This window comes from Pipistrellus kuhlii, unplaced genomic scaffold (assembly GCF_014108245.1).
Source record: "Pipistrellus kuhlii isolate mPipKuh1 unplaced genomic scaffold, mPipKuh1.p scaffold_m20_p_7, whole genome shotgun sequence".
Lineage (NCBI taxonomy): Eukaryota > Metazoa > Chordata > Mammalia > Chiroptera > Vespertilionidae > Pipistrellus > Pipistrellus kuhlii.
In genome coordinates this window covers 30,723,273-30,743,821 of record NW_023425573.1, presented here as the reverse complement: position 1 = coordinate 30,743,821, position 20,549 = coordinate 30,723,273, and the positions used below count along the sequence as shown (strand labels likewise).

The 20,549-nt window shown below is 41.8% G+C and overlaps 1 protein-coding gene across 1 annotated transcript in view; it reads right to left on the bottom strand.

Moving 5' to 3' along the window:
* Positions 1–1,448: 1,448 nt before the first annotated feature.
* Positions 1,449–20,549, bottom strand: part of SEPTIN2 (septin 2) — a 33,832-nt gene continuing 14,731 nt past the window's right edge. Inside the window, exons 4-12 of the mRNA XM_036421073.2 lie at positions 20,046–20,132; positions 19,163–19,286; positions 15,525–15,777; positions 11,092–11,193; positions 10,598–10,743; positions 9,067–9,150; positions 6,588–6,645; positions 4,975–5,077; positions 1,449–3,452 (exon numbers count right to left, since the gene is read on the bottom strand). Coding sequence (XP_036276966.1) covers positions 4,976–5,077; positions 6,588–6,645; positions 9,067–9,150; positions 10,598–10,743; positions 11,092–11,193; positions 15,525–15,777; positions 19,163–19,286; positions 20,046–20,132 — 956 coding nt within the window. The 3' untranslated portion in view covers positions 1,449–3,452; position 4,975. The remainder of the gene's footprint in view (positions 3,453–4,974; positions 5,078–6,587; positions 6,646–9,066; positions 9,151–10,597; positions 10,744–11,091; positions 11,194–15,524; positions 15,778–19,162; positions 19,287–20,045; positions 20,133–20,549) is intronic.

The window sequence follows — 20,549 nt, the reverse complement described above, 5'->3', positions numbered from 1 at the left end:
CCTCCTAGGGCTACCGAGACCGTAGCTAAGGGCACCGAGTCAACAGAAGGATGTGATGCGGCGGAGATTCATTCCTCTTGGAGGAGAACCGCGGCCTGATTTCAGCCTTTGAGGACCACTCCTGCTTCCGGATCCCGACCCAAGTAAGGAAATGTTACACCACCGCCCTCTCCCGGCTCGCATACTCCTCCTTCCAGAGGCTCGGTGAAGGAACTGCACACCCTTCAAGGCCACGCCCTCCGAGGTGGGTGTGGTCCTGGCACCGCGGCTTTACCCGCTAAGGCTGTAGAGGGGATTACTCAAAAAAACGACTGGGGTCGTCTTTGAGGCGACTTCTGCAGTGCTCCCAGCTCCTGAGCCATGCTCGATACCTCGTTTCCAAAAAGCCTGGAAGTGTCGCTCCGGTTAGGGTCGTCTCAGGTCGCAGGCGCGGCTGACCCTCCCTCCTCCTGACCGGCCAAGCTCTCCACAGCTCCCTCTGGGAGTTCGCTCTTAATGGCCCCCAGTGACACTGCCAGGCCCCACATCAGTACCCCCAGCGGCTGCAGCCACTGTCCCTGACACCGCCAGGCCCCACGTCAGTACCCCCAGCGGCTGCAGCCACTGTCCCTGCAGCCACAAAGCCCCACTAACTCCACCCCACAACAGGTGCATAGGGCCAGGGGGAGACAGCAAACTGGAGAGCCAAGTTAGAGGGCGGGTGACCCTGTACAGGCTGCAGCTTGCATAGTGCCCACCATAGGGGGCCAAGAGAAGGAACTAGACAGCGGGAGCTTCACTACCCAGTGGGACAGCGAGTGCTGTTCAGACCTCCAGATCAGCCTTACAGTCCAGGGTGTTTTTTTTGTGTTTTTTTTTTTTAATGTTTAATTGTAGAGGAACTTTCCTTACTGATCTTAGTAATATTCAGAATATATATGGTTTCTATTTGTCATTCATTGTACTTCCAGGTATTTAGTAGCTGCTGCCACATTGAATGAGATTTTTATCACTAAAATTTTTTGTAAAAATTTTATTGATTTTAGAGAAACATCAATTTGCTTGCCCACTTATTGATGCATTCATTGGTTGATTTTTGTATGTACCCTGAGGCTTGTGCCTGCAACTTGGTGTATCAGGAGGATGCTCTAACTGAAATAGCTACCTGGCCAGAGCTCTAAGTAAAATTTATTAGTAAGAGGACATCATTGAACTCTTACTAGTGCTCAGTTTTATCATTCTTTCACTTTATGTAGGAGATCAGATCATCTGTAAATAATTCCTTTTCCTGTCTTTATGGCTTTCCTTTGGAACTGGATTGCCAATACAAAATTGTTGAATGCTGATGCTATTGATGCAAGTAATTTTCCTGACTTTAGACACACATTTGAGGACTTACTGTAGAACCTTTCCCAGAAGACCTTACACCTTTCCCCGAGAAAGAACAAATAATGAGGAATACTACTTTAACCTCTAAACAATAGTGCTTTATTGATGAAAGGTTAGTTTCAATGGATACAAAATGGCTGTATAAAATTTTTTCAAAATACAATTCTATAGGTATTAGGTATGGCTTAGTAAAATAACAGTTATCTAGTAGCAAAACTATTTCAGTTTGAGCAATGGAAAAAGATTTTAAAGTATAAAGATGTAGGTCCATCCATCCCGCATAACCATTACTAGGGGAAGTGAGCCCCAAATAGTTTTACGTACACAAGCCTTACACAGATCACTTGCAAATGTCCCCCTGCCTCCCTTTAAACAGCTTTTATTAGCAGTCAATAAGTGCGAAAATAACCCAAGTAATTGGCCTTGATGGTACTCTCAAGTCATGGAACACTTTTTTCTTGTTGAAAACTTTACAAAATATGCCTAAACCTAAAGCTTTTGACCCTTCACAATTGTTAACAGTGAGGGGCCAAGTTAGTAAAAACACATTATTTTCTGCAGTACACTTTTATAACTATCATATTTTGACCTCATGTTATTTTTTGACCAAAACCCCTCCTCATTCGCAGATTAAGCATTTTCTCTATTTTAACCCCTCCTGTTATAACAAAATGAAAATAGTGAACCAGCACCTGCTCCCTCCAGGTCTCCTTTCATCTGTCACTTTCTTTTTCAATTTCAGTAGAAATTTTGAATAAAAGCAGGCCTTGGAGCATCAGCACCCTGGGAGTGCAGATTGTGAGTGCTACTGTGAAAGACGAAGACATGACAGGAGGGAACGGAAAGGCCAAGGCCAGAGCACAGAAAACCCACCAGGAACGGCTTTGACTGGCAGCACCTGCAAACAGTCCATGTTGTAGTTTTGAAGTGTTTTTCATTCTTACATGATACATGAAGAAATCTGTATACATAACAAAGGAAATGACCATGGCTAAAAATAGGCAACACAGTCCATACATTAAAAAAAAAAAAAAAAAAAAAAAAAGACCACTGAGATTTGCCTCTTTTCAAAAAACCATTCAAAAAAGAATTAAAGGAAAGCCGAATCTGGGTTTGGCATCCACCTACCCACCCAAGGACCCCAATTTTCACTCCTGAAGCAGATCTTCTCCTTTAGTTACAAAAATATATTAAAGTGCAGTATAAAAATGCAAAAGTCAGTTTTTGAACAGATGAACTGCTAATTTTCCTTAAGTTATTTTTTAACTTAGTGGAGTAAAAATAGTTTATTGACTCTCATTGTGTTGATAAGAATCTTAGTTGCAATATGAACTGGAGCTCATGGATACTCTGACTTTTTCCATAGCAGAGTATAACCAGTATTAGTGGAAAACACTACAAAAGGTGGCTGTAACAAGTTCTCCCTGCCCAATGGTTTAAAAAAATGACCTAGAATAAGAATGCAGAAATTTCTAAAATTTATCCCTAAAAGCCGATTTTTAAAAGAAAGCTATTTAAGTATAAGCATATGTCTCATTTGATAATTATTTTTCATTTGGTAAACAGATAAATGTGCAGATGAATTAATGGTGGTGTATTGTAGCAGCAAAAATGGTCTTGGGTGTTGTGATCAAACAAAGTAAGGCAGAGAAGAATTCCCACATGATGCTCCAGGTAAGTAAATGGCAGGGTACCTTCATGTCATTAGATCCATCTCTCTACCACTCAGAACATTTGGGGTAAATAACAAATCAGGAGTGCTCCTCCATGACTAGTTGGTTAGGCCAGTCAAATCATTTTAACGTACATGCCAACTGATCCCTGGAAATGAATTCTAACATTAGTGGTTAAAGTGGAAGAAAATGAAAATGCAAAGTTCACTCACAAAATATAAAGTCTACCCTTTAGTAATGAATATAAATGTTAAAAGTACTTCATACAAAAGAACACACCAGAAATGTTTTAAAAAATTAAATTCTCGGGCCTCAGGCACCCTAAAGTATGGATGCTCACTTCTCCAACAATTTCTTGAAAACACAGAGCTGTATTTCTCATTTGGAATGCTTTATCTTGCAAAAAGTTTTCTGAAAAAAGAAAACAACACATTTAAATGGGAGGGATGCAATGCTGGCTGCTTTGACTATTAATAGCATGCTTTTTCTGTTAACAGTGTGCAGAAAGTACAATAGTTGGGCTCATTTTTGCTAATGACAAGAGTTAGCAAAATCAAAATATCATTTATGAGGCTCCAGGAAATTAGGAGGATTGCAAAATTGAAAAGTATACAAAAATATAAATCAATTTTATGTACCTAAAGTAGAATTTCCCTAATTCCATAATTAAAGTTTTAAAAAGAGCAGCAATAAGGTCAGAGGAACCAGCAAACATCTACTGCCCCCTCCCACCTCAACAGAGGCCCCCCCCCCACCCCTGAGTCCTTGCTTCTTTCCACTTTACCCTAAAGTAGCCAGTGGGTGCCAACTTGCACATGCAGATCAGCCTCTGAAGTCACTAGTTATATGACTGAAGACAAATAATTTTAAATGCTCACACAGTGGCAATGTGCTTATTGGCAAAGTGTGAACTCACATATATCCTGGGACTGTGTTAAGGTTTCGACCAACTCTGACCCAGGTGGGGTTACATGGTCAGTGTGTACTTGTGTGCTTTTTGGTGAATATATTTCATAACTAAAACCCTTCCCAATAAAACACATGAGGGCAGGAGCTTTGTTTGGTGACCAATGACCTAGTTATGCTCCAGGTCCTTCCTTTATCACCATCTGTCTGTCATAAAGGACTCTTGCCTTTTATCTCATTAATTCTGCCATGTGTCAGCTAAGCCCAAGTCATTCCTGTCGTTACATCACTACCTGTTTTCATCAACAAACCTCATGCTTCTACAGTGAGGTCCCTAATGTGCAGTGCAGATGCTCTCCCTGCCGTCAAGCTTCTCCTCAGACCTGAGCCAGCTCAGACTGTACAGAGCCAGTCATCTTTCTTCTGAGGACAGGGACTGCCTCTACCTAACTCCATGTGACTGCTTCTTCCTTTCTCTTGAGAAGATGCAACAGCCACTAAATAGCTCTGCAATGCCCACCTATCCAGAGGACACAGATCTGAGTCTCCAGTCTGTAGAGTCCCTTCAAAAAGAGAGGCCAGATACCTACTGAATCACTCAGTATTAACATGGGTTGGAGCAGAGCTGTGGTGAGGAACAGGAAGGACAGCAACCTCTATCAGGATAACCCTACCCACCAGGAATAATTCACCTGTTTTACCAGCTTTGCTTTTGGTCTGTATAAGCTATTTAACAATTAAAATTCTCTTTGAAGAGACATTTCCAGCTTTAATTAACTACTAATCTTAACTAATAAAAGTTACTTTAATCGTTTTTCTTGTATTGTTAATCATATTTATAAGCTTTGAAAATACAAAAAATCCTTCCTAGTCAGGAGTGAAAGAGAAACTTCATTTTTTAGGAGCAACCCTTTCCCTTTGAATACAGAGCTTCCGAATGTCAACTCTTAGTAAAACCTGAGGAGGCAGCGGCACCTGCCCTCATGTTTGGGCTGAGTCAGTAAGAAAGCTGCTCCTGCGCTCATACCTCACACGTGGTGCCCGTGAACTGAGCCGTCACCGTCTCCGCCCTGCATCTGCAGCTGCATCTGTGCCTGCATCCTGGCGATCATCTCCTGCATGCGGCGGAGCTGTGGGCACAAGACAGGGACACATCACTGTGTGTAGGGTTTGCTAGCCCTTATTCTTTATGGAGGTCCTCGGAGGCCTAATATTAACTTCTATGCTTACCCAACACAAGACAAAGAATTAACAAGCCAGTATAATGAGCAACAACTCAATAGAAAACTGAGCAAATGGTAAGAATACGCAATTCAAGTATAAAAAAAGAAATGAATAAACAAAATAAAGACAATGAGAGATTTTTTAAACCTAAAAGGTGGGAAAGAGACTGGGGCTACCCAGTGGAGAATGTGAGCCCAGGCCATGCGACAGCCCTGTCACACCCCTGGAGAATATGTATCCTCTGCTATCTCTATCCATTCTAACACTGCGGTTTCTACATGTTCAAAAGACCTCAAGGTTTACAAGGATTATAAATTATTTACCTAAGTTTTCTTCAGGTAACTTTTTAATTCTTTTTCTTAAAAAATATTTTAATTGATTTTTTTAGAGAGGAAGGAAGAGGGAGAGAAAGAAACATTAATGTAAGAGTGAAGCATAGACTGGCTGCCTCACGCACACTCCTTACTGGGGAATGGAGCCACAACCTGGGCATGTGCCCTGATGGAGAACTGAACAGGCAACCTTCCCATGAGCAGGATGCCACCCAATCAACTGAGCCACACTGGCCAGGGCTTGGTTATGTTTATAACATTTAAATATTTGCTCTTATTGAATTTATTTGGCCAAAGAAGTGAGTCTTATTTTTGTTTCAAAACGGCTGCCCTGTTCTGGGATTACTTACTAAGTATGTCTGGATTCCACAATTCAACAGACCTCAAAGCCAGCTTTGTAAGAGACATTTCCATCCTTCTGACATAGTTCCTGACGTACTGAATCAGCCTCCCACAACTGGACCAACTTCTCAGGGTGACCACTGTTCTCTGACTTCTCTATAACCACCAAAGCCAACCTCTTCTCATTAGTTTATTTCCAACAGCTTAGTCCTGTATTTCCCCTGCTTAGTCTTCAAAAGAAACATTACATTATCTTATCAACCTCTTCCCTCCAAGTCTGCTGGGATTGCATTAAATTTAGAGAAAACTGTGATCTTTGTATTAAGCATCCTAAAAAGTTGGGTCTTTATTAAAATTTTGAAAATTGTCAGTAGTTTTCTGGTTTCTTTCCCCATGTAAGTCCTACATATTTCTTCATAAATTTGTTAATGATTGTGAATAGCAGTTTTTCATTATATTTTCTAATCAGTTATTACCTATGTATAGGAAAGCTGATTTATGAACATATTACAAAAATCAGTTATGTTAATAAATTCTCATTGGTCACAAGCTTTTTCACTAAATTTCGATTGGATAATACATGTGAAACAATAAATTTATTATTATATATAGATGTGTATATGAAATACATTAGATACATGAAATATATTCCTTCTTAAAAATCAGGGAAGCTATAAAAAGCTAATTATAAATAGTATTCTTGATATAAACAACTTTAGATTTAAAATACTTTCCTACTTACCTCAGCTTCTTTTTCCAGCAAGATCTGATCTTTATTCATGTCCTCATTTTCCACCTTTCTAAGAGTTGAAAAAAATTACAATTACAATACAGCAACAAATATAAGTTGGTTACTTCTGATGACAGATAACCAAAGTAACATTTCACTTTATATTTCTTAGACATGTATTTACTTAAAATTACATATATTTATCATTTTTCTAATTAATGGCCTGAATAAATGGTGAAAAAAAAACAAAACAAAACACAAAATGGAAAATACAAGAGATACTCTAAGCTGGGATGATGACACTTCCATCATTATCTACTTAAAATACAGCAGCTACTTTCTGAAGAATACTTTTTTGAGTTATTCTTTATGAACACAGACTATGTCCATCACACTGAAAATAAGGAACAGGCTCTGAGGTCTTAGCAGAGAGGGCCATTATAGGGGCCCCAGCTCATGAAGACTCAGCTACTAACATGCCGAGGTTGTTAGTACTTATAGAAAACATGCAATTCAAAAACAACCATTGCCTGGTTGTCTGCTCCTCAATGGGACCTCCTCGCTGCTTCTACCTTCCTTAATGTCTAATCCCCACATTAATAAAACAATAAAGTAGACTTTAATGTACACTTGTAAATATGCACATACTCAAAATTTTAAAAATGTGAATATTTTAGTGAACTACAATACAGAAAATTATTTTAATGAATACTGTACATTATTTATTTATTTATTAAGCTCTATGCATAGATGTGATTTTATCAGACATGAATCAGGTCTCATTAAAAAACCCATGGGAATAGTAAACAGCTGAGTGAGGGCAGCCATGTGTGCTACTGAGTAGACCTGCTGCTCCCACCTTAACCCTTGGGGTGCTGCACTTTCTTGGGGTGAGACTGTCCTCATTTACAGACAGACACTTTTGAGAAAGCACCCACCACATGCATATGGCCTTTCCATTTAAAGCTGTCCGGTCAACACCCAGACCCAGAGTGGCCGGGCCCGGAGAAGCCAGGCCCAGAGCAGCCGGGTTGGGAGCAGCCAGCCCCAGAACAGCAGTAGCCAAGCCCGGAGCATTCAGGCTGGGAGCGGCCAGACTCGGAGCGGCCGGGCCCGGGGCAGCTGGGCCCAGAGCAGCCGGGTCTGGTGCGGCCAGGCCCGGAGCAGCAGCTGCCAGGCTGGGAGCGGCAAGGCCCGGAGCAGCCGGGTCTGGTGCGGCCAGGCCTGGAGCAGCGGCTGCCAGGCTGGGAGCGGCCAGGCCCGGAGCAGCCGAGTCAGGTGCAGCCAGGCCCGGAGCAGTGGCTGCCAGGCTGGGAGCGGCCAGGCCCGGAGCAGCCAGGTCTGATGCGGCCAGGCCCGGAGCAGCAGCTGCCAGGCTGGGAGCGGCCAGGCCCGGAGCAGCCGGGTCTGGTGCGGCCAGGCCCAAAGCAGCGGTTGCCAGGCTGGGAGCGGCCAGGCCCGGAGCAGCCGGGTCTGGTGCGGCCAGGCCCGGAGCAGTAGCTGCCAGCTGGGAGCGGCCAGGCCCGGAGCAGCCGGGTCTGGTGCGGCCAGGCCCGGAGCAGCGGCTGCCAGCTGGGAGCGGCCAGGCCCGGAGCAGCCGGGTCTGGTGTGGCCAGGCCTGGAGCAGCGGCTGCCAGGCTGGGAGCGGCCAGGCCCGGAGCAACCAGGCCCAGAGCAGCCAGGTCAGGTGCGGCCAGGCCCGGAGCAGCAGCAGCCAGTTCCAGAGCAACTAGGTCGGGAGCAGCGGTGACCAGACCCGGAGCAGCTGGTTGTGGAACGAACCAGAGCAACAGAGCCCAGGCCCGGAACAGCTTGCTCCTTGCCTGCCCCTGCCCCACGGCTGCCTCTCAGACATGGCTGGAAACTTTTGTGGGAACTTGAGGGTCTGCTGAATCAAGTGATGAAGGCTTAGATCTGGATGTGCTGAGTTAGTATAGGGCTGGGGTGTTGATCTGTGAGTGCCTTGGGTAGGGCCTGAATGAGGCTGGTTGACCTATTTGGAAATGTCTTTTGTGTGAAATGTATCATTGGGCATGTGGTGGTATTATTGATATGAGAAAATGCTAAGTAACTGATTTACTATCTGAAAAGGGATTTACTATTGGGGAAAGGGAGGGAGGAAGAGACTGAACATAAACTGCACCTATGGATGAGGAGAATGGAGGATGGGGAGGGGGCAGCGGGTGGGGTGGGAACCTGGTGGAGAAGGGAAGAAATGAGGAACCTTTGTAACAATATGAACAATAAAGATTGATTAAAAAAAAAATAAATAAATAAATAAAAAATAAAGCTGTCCTGTCTGTGCAGATGATTAAAGCTGCCTTTAACAGGCTAAAAAGGGTGCAATTTGATTAAATTAGCAACAAGTTGCTTATAATAGCTTTAGAGTAGAAAACCAAACCATGCTGCTTTGAGGTCAAGGAAGAAGAGCTGGACACACACAGGATAGTGTGACTTGGAGTGACAAACATGGACAGAGAGGTAGTCTCACCTGCCACCTCTTTTGAGCCTCTCGGAACGGAAGTTCTCATAGTGAAGGTCCTGGGTCACCTCCTGGAGGTCCTGCATGTGAGTGCTGAAAGAGAAAAGAACGCACCAAGCTGGACTCCATGCATGTGCCATTTGCATGAAGAAAACAACGAATTATGGACACAAAAGAACCCACAAAGTAAAATTCCACTTACTACCTGGCAAAATGTACACAAAATTAAAGGAATATGGGGATAAGGCTATGAAAACATCTACAGAGGTGTATCCTTCCTTGCTACCGCAGTAAATGAACATCACACCCACCCCGCAGGGCCAGGTTAAGAGTCCCTCCATAGGGCCTCTGCCACAGGTATGGCCAAATTCTGCATGAGACTATCATTCCTGGATAGGACCAGATGCATAGACATCAGTTTTTTTGTGTTTTTTTTTTTTTTTTTTTAGGTAAACAGTGTCTGAAACAAAACACACTTTCTGAAAGTACTTATAGAAAAATGCAATTCAAATATTCATTACTTCATAAACTTAAAATGTATATCAGAGAGTTAATTAGCTTAAGCTATGGAGAAGAACACAAAATGAAGTATTAACATACTGGATAAAATAGAAATAGCACTTTGAATCTTCTAATCACTATATAGAACATTCTTGGGTTTCTGGCTGAGTTTTTTCCAGTATGTAAGAACTCAAAGAGTCGAGAGATTATATTTCTGTTACTCAGGATCCAGGGAATGGACTGAGTAATGGGATGGCCCATTTTCCCTCTTTCTGAGAAACACACAACTGACACCAAAGTTCCACACCCTCCACCTCTGACAGGATCACGACAGCTGAAAACCCATCCCTGAAGGAGCCGGTGCAGTTTAAATGACTGAAGTATGTTTAATAGAGCTTGAATGGTAAATTTAATGGTATTTTTTAAAGTGATTTTAATTCACTAAAACTGCTAACCCAAGTGAGACATATGTGGCACGTAGAGCAGTTTTCATTAGTTAAGGTTTTCTAGATCAGCCATTGTTTGAACTCTTCTGATTAAAGAGGTATTAGATTTTGGCAATACTCTTTCTTTTAGCCTCTTCATTCAAGAGCAACAGCATTACATGTACTTTGTTAAATGTGGAATTTATTTTTAGGGGAAACGGTCTGTTTTTGTAGTCAGGGCTGACCTAATTGCTAGGACTCAATAGAGGAATAGAATGGGGGCAACCCTCAGAGAGCCTGAGGCTGACCAGCAGCGGCAGCATACCCCAGTTGGCCCCTAAGGCAGATCCAAACATGTCTTCTCCGGAGCAGGAGGTGACCCTTGCTGGGTATGGCCACCCACACATTAGTCTACTTTTAGCCTCAATAGAGACCCTAGCAATCAATGAGAAAGGAGTACTGAGCTACAGGTCACAGGTGGGAGGGCTAGTTCAGATCATCCCAGAGAGCCTGCAGGTGGGGGCATTCTGTTCCATTAGGGACAATGGAAGTCCCATGCACATCCCGCACTCTCTGTGCTGGACTCTGACAACTGTAGTGCATGACTGTCTTACATGAGCATTGTCCTCAGCTTCAGAAAGTCATTGTGTTCTGGGTTCTCCACCTCCACGACACCCCACGGATAGAGGCGGCCTCGGACCTTCTTGCCTTTGGCTTCTATCAGCTGATTGGATCCAACCACAGAGAACGGGATACTGGCCTAGAAAGAGACATACAGGGTTGACAGGCTCCACACAGGGACTGTCACCTTCACCGCAAACACAGGAGCATCAACAGAGGGGGCACTTTGCTGCTCCCACAGGATTACTTGGAAAGCTTATGGTGCACACTTTACTTGGAAGTGGCAGGCATCTTCCACAGGACGAACTGCACGAACAAATTAAACCTACAATTAATATTCCTAAGCCTAACAGCGACAGTTAGGTCACAAAACCCAGACAACTTCTCTAAGTCAAGCTCCAGAATCTGGTTCTCCAACAACTCCTCCCATTTGAATGCAGACAGCAGGAAACAGGAGTTAGTTATGCTGTGCACCTGGAATTCTTACCTTGAGAAGTCTGGTCTGCTCTTTAAAATCTTCATCTTCATCTGATTCTGCATCAGGTAAGTGATAGATTTTGATGTTATGTTCTTCAATTTCATCCAGAATCTGAAAACAAAATCAGAAGCAATTTTAACAAACTGCACAAATTTTTGTCAAGCTTAACTCATTGTATTGGAAAATACACCAGAATTACACAAACTTCAATAAAAAAATCAAATGGATTATGACAATTATTTTCAAAGATATCATGAACTGCTAAAACGGTATTTAAGTATTTGGAGGGACCTCTGTCCATAGTAATACAACATACCACCAATGTCCATGTACAACCTCCCCCAACCTCCCACAGTGGCCAGAACAAGTGCCTCAGGAGACACAGACAGATGCTGCCAGTAGAGGAGAGCCACATATGTCACCTAAAGAGTTCCCGAAGAACACACAGGAGTCTCATAAAGAGGGAGAGAGGCACCTGGGGAAAATCTGTCAAAATCGTGAGGGAAGAACACAGAAAGTCCGTTTTGATAATCACAAGAAATCTAGGATGGTAGAACACAGGACATGGAATTGGGTAAGTCAGAAGAACCACTGGGGTGACCAAGGGGCAAACCCCTAGAATGCCAGGCCAGGGTCTGAGATCTGGGATCCAGACTTTTACTCAATAGGCAAAAAGTGGCCTCCAGTGAAACCTCACACTCTACACTGTCAACCAGGGAGCAGACCACTAAGAGGGGAGGGAAAACAAGGCTGGAATTGGGGTAAGCATTCATTCATTAGTCTATATGCTGGGTACTCCATCAGGTACGAGGAGGGCTGGAGCTCTGCTTACTCTCACACCAAGACTTGGGCATTGTAGATGGAAAAAGGGGTTCTATGGAAAGTAAGCTCACTGGGCAAGTAATGGTAGATAGTCACACCCCAGGCATACAACGTCCTTAGTAAAAGGTTTATCTTCAACTTAAATTAGCTCTGTCCATTGTTCCTAGGTGAACACACCTTTGAAATGTTCCCACCCCCCCAGACCTGTCCTTCAAAGTATGTCCTGTAATCTGATCAGTGCCTTGCTCTTGCCCACCATCATGTAATCTTGTGTTCCCTGCTTAATTCCAAATACACGAGGAGCTGCAAAACTGTTATTTTTTTGGAGCATTTGAGAATTTGCTCCCTGTCATGTCAAGTTTGGCTAAAGAAAAATAAACTCATAAAAATTCCTACAGCTCGGATGTTATTTATGTCCGACAGCCCAAGGGAAGAGAGAACATATGCCAAGCCAGTAGGGAACCCCCGCCTCAAACCCTGCTCCTTTTTTTGTTAATTCTCACCTGAGGATATTTTTTCCATTGATTTTTAGAAAGAGTGGAAGGGAGGGGGAGAGAGAGAAAAATAGCAATGTAAGAGAGACAGATCTATTGGTTGCCTCCTATAGGCACCCAGACAGGTGGGGTTTGTTCTTCTTAATGTAGACCTCCCATTGAACACACTGTTTGCAGCTGGATAGGTGAGGCCCAAATTAAAGGGGTTAAGGAGAGGGTAGATGGACACCAGAACATAAAACAAAGGAGGGTGGAAAGGTTTGAGAGGTTCCTTTAGATCAGGGAGGAGTAAAGAAACCAGACAAAGAGAAGGGGTTAAAAAGGACCAAGATAAAAGAGATTAGTGCACCAAGTATTTCAATTCATTTCAGAGTTTGAAATCAAGCCCTAAATGTTTTGAGTATAAGATGAGATGGGCATTAAGCAAGCTACCCTGGGTATGTCTTTCCCCTATTGCTCTGAAATGGAATGTTAACACCCTATAGATGATGAAGTTCCCTTAGATGGAAATTGCCAAAATACTGACTATAACATAAAAATGCCTAAGTTTTCAGAGGTTCCTCCAAGGATCTGAATGTTTCCTAAAATATTGGCAGCCATCTGAAACAGTAAAGAATACAGTTGAGAAATATGAGTACATACAATTTAGAAACTCTGCCATGGAAAAGATAGCCAGAAAAACATGCACACACAAAACTCAGACTCTGACATAATAGTCTAAAAACAAGAGTATCTGTAACTCAATGAAAGGAGAGGCAAGTCTCTAAAAACCTAAGAGAATGCCAAGGGCATTGAGCACCAGCAACCAGGAGGAAACATGACAAAAGTTGGTGACACTTCAGGAGTGTTGGGGAGAGAAGAGCGTGCTTGAATGCTGATTTGGAAACAAGCTTATTCTGAGGGAAATTTAGCCATCTTTCAAGTACTTAAATATGCATTAATTTCCTTTTCAAGAATTTGTCTGACTTTACAACTGTTCAACACATAAACATATCTGAGTGTCTAACACATGCCAACTCCTGTTCCAAACTTTTGGAATACACAAGCAAGCAAAGATCCCAATGTCAGGGACTGGGGGGTGGGGGCGGGAAGACCCAGAAACATACTGAAGAACACTATGCATGCCTTAAGATAAGGGTGAGAGGTGTGCTTTCTGCATAGGTTGGGAGGTCTTAGAAAGAAAAGTGGCAGAAGCATAGCTATGACTAATCTGTAAATAATCCTATTCTGTAAAAACAAAAAGATAGAGACCACGTTCTAGAAGGATACCTGTTAACAGTGGTTATTTCTGAGGATAATTAAAGGAACTCTTATTTGTAGAATATAGCATATGAGCTTGGACTTCTCAATAATCATACAAACAGGTATGCAATTTAAAATAGGTAACTGAAGTTTTATGGGAGAACAGAGACCACACCCAGCTCAGGAGCTGGAGAACCACTGTGCAACCTCCACAGCTACTAGGTGTACCAGTTAATAATTCGGATTTTGTAATAAAAGAAAACACGATAATTTCAAGAGAAACATCAAAAGTGTCTTATTCAAAGTAATGTCCACCGCTAGCTACACTTTTCCCACATCTTTCGGGTAATTTGTGGATATCATCCCAATAGAAATTTTCTTGTTTTGAGGCAAACCATTCAGAGACCCAATTTTCCACTTCTTCATACGTTTTGAAGTGCTGCTCAGAAAGTATGTGCGCCATCGATCTGAACAAGTGGTTATCTGAAGGGGCAAGGTCTGGTGAATATAGCGGGTGGATTAAGATTTCCCAGGCAAGATCTTTTAATGTGTCTTTAGCTGGTTTTGAATTGTGTGATGGTGCATTATCATGAAGCAAAATTACTTTGCCATGTCTTCTGGCCCATTCTGGTTGTTGTATGATCAATGCATGGTTCAAATTGATTATTTGATGTCGGTAGTGGTCTCACCTGATTTTAAAAGCTCATAATACACCACACTTTCCTGATCCCACTAAACACAGAGCATTGTCTTCTTTTCAAAGAGATTTGGCCTTGCAGTCGATATTGATGGTTGACCTGGATCATCAATCCATGCTTTTGTGCATGTGGGATTCTCAAAATAAATCCACTTTTCATCACCAGTCACAATTCGATGCAAAAAAGACTTTTTTTCCTGCCAGTGAAGCAACATTTTACTGATAACTTTTTCGTTTTCTATTTGTCTTTTGTTCAGTTGATGTGGCACCCATTTTCCTTCCTTTAAAATCTTTCCCACTGCGCCGAAACCAGTTTGGCTCAGTTGATAGAGCTTTGGCCTGTGGACTGAAGGGTCCCAGGTTCGATTCAGGTCAAAGGCATGTTAAAAAAAAATATTTCCCATTGCTTGTAAAAGATAGGAAATTATTTGCTGAGCAACGTTTAATCTTTCTGCAAGTTGTTTTTGAGTTTGACACACATCTTCATCCAATAATGCTTGTAATTGTTGGTCTTCAAACTTTTTTGGTTGACCTGAATGTTGTCTTTCACATAGAAATCATCACGTTTATCACATTTAAACCAGTGTTCACAAGTATCTTGAGATGGAACATGTTCACCATAAGCTTCTCGAAGTATACGATAACTTTCAGCAGCACTTTTCTTCAAAATAGTGAATTAAAACTTCCTGCAAATGCTCTTTTTTGGCACAAAATTTGACATTTTTAAGTGTAAAAATATCTACTGGTGTTAACACCTTCAGAAAATTTGACATACGAAGTTCTGATGCTTGTTATCAATATAACAAAATAGCATACATATCAAATCGCATATATATAAACATATGTGTAACTCCATCCATTGAAAAAAAATCTGCATTATTAACTGGTACACCTAGTAAATGCAGGCCTCTCAGCCTTCTGACAGCAGACTATCATCATTAGTACACATTCCCAGAAAAATGTGGGGGTTAGAGTGTTTAGATGGAACAGAGCATCAGGGAGATCCTCCAACCCCAATTCACATTGTTACTGTTCATGAAATGTGGCTGCACATTAGCGATCTTCTTGGCATTGAGGGGAAGTTCACCTAAGGTGAATTATAAGGAACAGTAGTAATTCGATACCTTTGTGAAGGAAAAATACTAAAAAATTAGAAGTATTAGGTGCTGCTTAAAACAGTCACTCACCCTTTTCTTCAAACGCTCCCGTTCCTTTAGAGTGAGGGTATCAGCTTTTGCAATGACAGGCACAATATTGACCTTGTTGTGTATCGCCTTCATAAATGCGACATCTAAGGGCTTAAGTCCGTGTCCAAAGGGCGAGATGAAATAGAAGCAGCAGTGTACCCTGTTGTCCACGATGTGCCGCCGGTTGAGGCCACTCTCGTCATGTAGGTACCGTTCGAACTGCTCGTCGATATAGGAGATGATGGTCTTGAAGCTGAGACACACACAATGAGGATCAAGGGTACAAAAGACAGGCAGGCAGGCCCTAACTTCAGAAACGATGCAAGTTTTCCTTCCCCTGTGCCCTACCTTCCAAATATAACCGTAACTCATCTGTAAGATGGAAATGGAAACCGACTGCTCCATTTGGCAAGATGGATATATCTGGAAACTGTGCCAAGTGCTAAGAACTGGGGGTCAAAAGTCAGAATGGGAGAGGTCACAAGAGCCTGTAATGACTGAGTGAAGAGCCTGGGCTGCCAATCCTTTTAAGGGGTGTAATGGCAGCAGCAGGATACGGCAAGAGCAGGCAATGGAGATGTGGAGACAGTAAGCAGTGTAGACACAATGCCAAGGCTGACCTGCAGGAGGGGCAGTTCCCAATGAAGGGGAGAGGCCTCCCCGTCCTCCCTTTTCTGCCTACTGCTGAGCACTGATGCTTTATGCTCCTGGGAAGGACCAGGGACCTCCCTACATGAAATGGGATTCTCAGCAGCATCCTAGGAAGGCTGCTCTCATTTTCTACTTGTGCATTTCCCAACTGGTGCAAATGCCAGTGAGCAGCCATTTCCAAGCACTGGGTCTTGAGTGACTGTGGGAGTTCCAGAGGAACACTGGACCCCAATATCGTGTCCACTGGTTACAGCTCCACTCAGAACAGAGGGTTGACTCTATAATCTCAGATCTCACCAGAATGTTCTTAAGAGGAAAAAAACACTCATTCTTTGTGGGATTCCTTATTTAAAATGTCCTATAATACTTCATGTGCCTTAAACTGTCCTATTAATTCCTGGGCCAGTGTTTCTCAGTAGTTAGAGTGTCAGACACACACCAAAGGGACAAGGGTTCAATCCCAGTCAAAGGCATGTACTTGGGTTGCAGTTTTGATGGAGACCCCAGTGAATATGAATCTTTCACACAGTGAAATCCCTCCCTGCATCCTTCCCTAAAAATCAATGGAAAAAATGTCCTCAGGTGAGGATTAACCAAAAAATAAAAAATAAAAATTGTCCCATTATTTTATCATATCCAGTAACTCCACACCCAATAATCACTCAGCACTATACATTTAAATATAGCAAATCAAACAAAAGTGGAGAAGTAACCAGTGACACCACAGAAATACAAAGGATTATAAGAAAATACTATAAATAAGATAGACAAAGTGTAAGAAATAGACAAATTCCTAGAAAAATAGAATCTCCTAAAACTGAATCAGGAGGAATCAGAAAACCTATAACAACAAAAAATTCCCAGCAAACGAAAGCCCAGGTCCGGATGACTTCACAGGGGAGTTTTAGCAAACATTCAAAGAAGAACACCTATACTCCTCAAACTATTTCAGAAAATCCAAGAGGAAGGAACACTTCCAAAGTCTTTTTATGAGGCCAGCATTAACATAATTCCAAAACCAGATAAAGATACTAAAAAGAAAGAGAATTACAGGCCACTATCCGTGATGAACATAGATGCTAAAATCATCAAAATATTAGTAAATCAAAATATATTAAAAAGATCATACACCACGACCAAGTGGGATTTATTCCAGAGATGCAAGGCTGGTACAATATTCACAAATCAATAAACGTGATACATCACATAAACAAATTGAAAGACAAAAATCATAGCAAAAGAAACCATCACCAAAATGAAAAGAGAGCCCACTGCATAGAAGAACATATTTGGCAATGATACATCTGATAAAGGGTAAATATCCAAAATATATCGATATAAGGAACTTATACAACTTACAAAAAGGAAGACAAACGATCCAATTAAAAAATGGGCAAAGAACCTAAATAAGACACTTCTCCAAAGAGGACATACAGATGGCCAAGAGACATATGAAAAAATGCTCAAAGTCACTAATCATCCAAGAGATGCAAATCAAAATGATAGTGAGGTACCATCTCACACCTGTCAGAATGGCTACCAACAACAAATCAAAAAATGACAAGTGCTCTGGTGCAACCACTGTGGAGAACAGTATGGAGTTTCCTCAAAAAACTGAAAATGGAACTCCCATTTGACCCAGTAATCCCACTCCTAGGAATATATCCCAAGAAACTAGAAAAAACAATCAGAAAGGATATAGGCACCCTATGTTCATAGCAGCACAATCTACAATAGCTAGAATTTGGAAACAGCCTAGGTGCCCATCAGCAGATGATTGGATCAAAAAACCATGGTACATCTACACAATGGGATACTATGCTGCCATAAAAAAGAAATTCTCATCATTTGCAGCAACCTGGATAGAATTGGAGAACATCATGCTGATTGAAATAAGCCAGTCAATGAAAGAGATATACCACATGATCTCACTCATTTATGGATAATAAAGAACATTATAAACTGATGAACCAAAAGATAGATAGAGACAGAAAAGCAACAAGCAGACTGTCAAATTACAGAGGGGAGGGTAAGGAGATCTGAGGGAGATAAGAGATCAACCAAAGGACTTGTATACATGCATATAAGTACAACCAATGGACATAAAACTCTGGGGAGGGAGGGTATATATGGGGGGGGGGGGAATGTTAAATTATGTACACAGATAATAATTTAATTAAAAAAAAAATGACAAGTGCTGGCAAGGATATGGATAAAAGGTGACCCTAGTACACTGCTGGTGGGAATGCAGACTGGTGCAATCATTATGGAAAACAATATGGAATTTCCTTAAAAAAATTAAATATGGATCTGCCATTTGACCCAGTGATCCCACTTCTAGGAGTACATCCTAAGAAACCTGAAACACCAATCAGAAAGTACCCCGATATTCATAGCAGCACAGTTTACAATAGCTAAGATCTGGAAACAGCCCAAGTGCTCATCAGTAGATGAATGGATAAAAAAACTGTGGTACATTTATACCATGGAATACTATGCAGTAGTAAAAATGAAGAATCTCTTTTCCTTTTAGAAAGAATGGAGGGACCTGGAGATTATCATAGTAAGTGAAATATGTCAGAGAAAGACAAATATCACATGATTGTACTCATATGTGAATCTATGTAACAAAATAAACTGATGAACGGAGTGGATCCAGAGACATGGAAGCATGGAACAGAGTGTGGAATCTCAGAGTAAGGTGGGGGAAGTGGGTGGGTGGGAGGTAATCAACCAAAGACCTTGTACGCATATATGCATAACCCACGGACACAGACAATAGAATGCTGAAGGCTTGGGGGCAGTGAGGGGAGGAGCCAGTCCCCTCCATGCTTCCTGTTTTAGAGGGGGTCAATGGAGGAAAAAAGGGACACATGTAATACTTTCAACAATAAAGAATTATTTAAAAAAATAAAATAAATATAGCAAAAACAGATGTGAATATGTACAGCCCTCAACACTTCCGGTTTGCCCTGTGGGGTGCGTACCAATCCCTGCAGTTGATGGCATCACCATAGCCGGGTGTGTCCACCACTGTCAGACGAAGCTTGACCCCTCGCTCTTCAATCTCAACAGTCGAAGCCTCAATTTGGACTGTTCTTTCAATTTTCTCTAGAAAAGAAAGAAACTTAGTAAGACAATGTGCCTTAACATTGAGCCAGTTTGCAAAGAGAAGAAATTATCTATTAGTTACTTATTATCAAATGACCTAAAAGCCACAACCTCTCTTTGAGGAAGGTTTTCAGAAGGTAATATGAGTATTATGTAAAAATGATTCCAGTGTAAGCAAGGGAAGTGTTAAAGGGCTGCCTGGAAAGGTAAAAATGAGAGCATTGAAAATTTTAATTTCTTTTCCTGGAACAAAGAAAACAATTTATGAATTCCTTTAAAATTGGATTCAGTGACAGGGCTATATGTCTCCATTGTGCTTAATCTAGGATGTCCTAGGATCTACCTGTGCTTAATCCATTCACTTAATCAGCGTTCACAGAAACCAGTGTCTGCACTGGGAACACTCAGAACCCCCAACCCCCACAGCAGTCTACTAATTAGTTACAAAGCTTTTCCATTAGGTAACACTGTCACTTGATCCTCCCATCATACAGAAAACATAGGCAGGAACTATTTGTGACACTTTATAGACTTTAGAGACAACACACTTGGAGAGGATAGATCCATGGATACACTGTCAGTCTACAACCTGAATCCAAGGACACAGGTGCAGCACACTCTTTCCTACCTAAATAACATTTTCCTTGTGTTTACAGCAAACAAGAGCAAAAATGCAAGGCTCAGGCATAAAATATTAATTATGCCCTCTTAAATAACTTTCATGGCAAATTACACTTAGGAGTGTATGAATTTTTGTACCTGCAGCTCCAGGTATGATTCTTTCTGGGTAAAGATCCGTCAAGAACAGGCTGTTTATAAGAGTCGATTTTCCTAGTCCCGATTCACCTTTAAACAAAAAGGAGGACACCATCATGATATTATCAGGATGACCATCTGAGAGTTTATGCTAGGCCTGGCACTGGGCTAAAAAACATCATTTTCTGTACTCCATACGACAACTATGAATTTGATAGGACTCTCCCAATTTACTAATGGGGAGATGGATGCTCACAGGTCAGATGCCCACCCAGAGCAGGGCCTCGATTTGAATCCAGTGTGTGGGGCTCCAGAATTCATATAAGATCAGAAATGTGATCTCGCCTCTTAACAAATGTGTGAATGAATTCTAGAGGGGGGGTCTTTATATTTTAATAGAATGCAAAGTAGTTTTTCAAACATGAGCTTGCCAATTGTTTAATGTGTCACATTTTCAGAAAACTGAACATATCTCCTCATCAATGCCTACAGCACTCTACTCCTAAG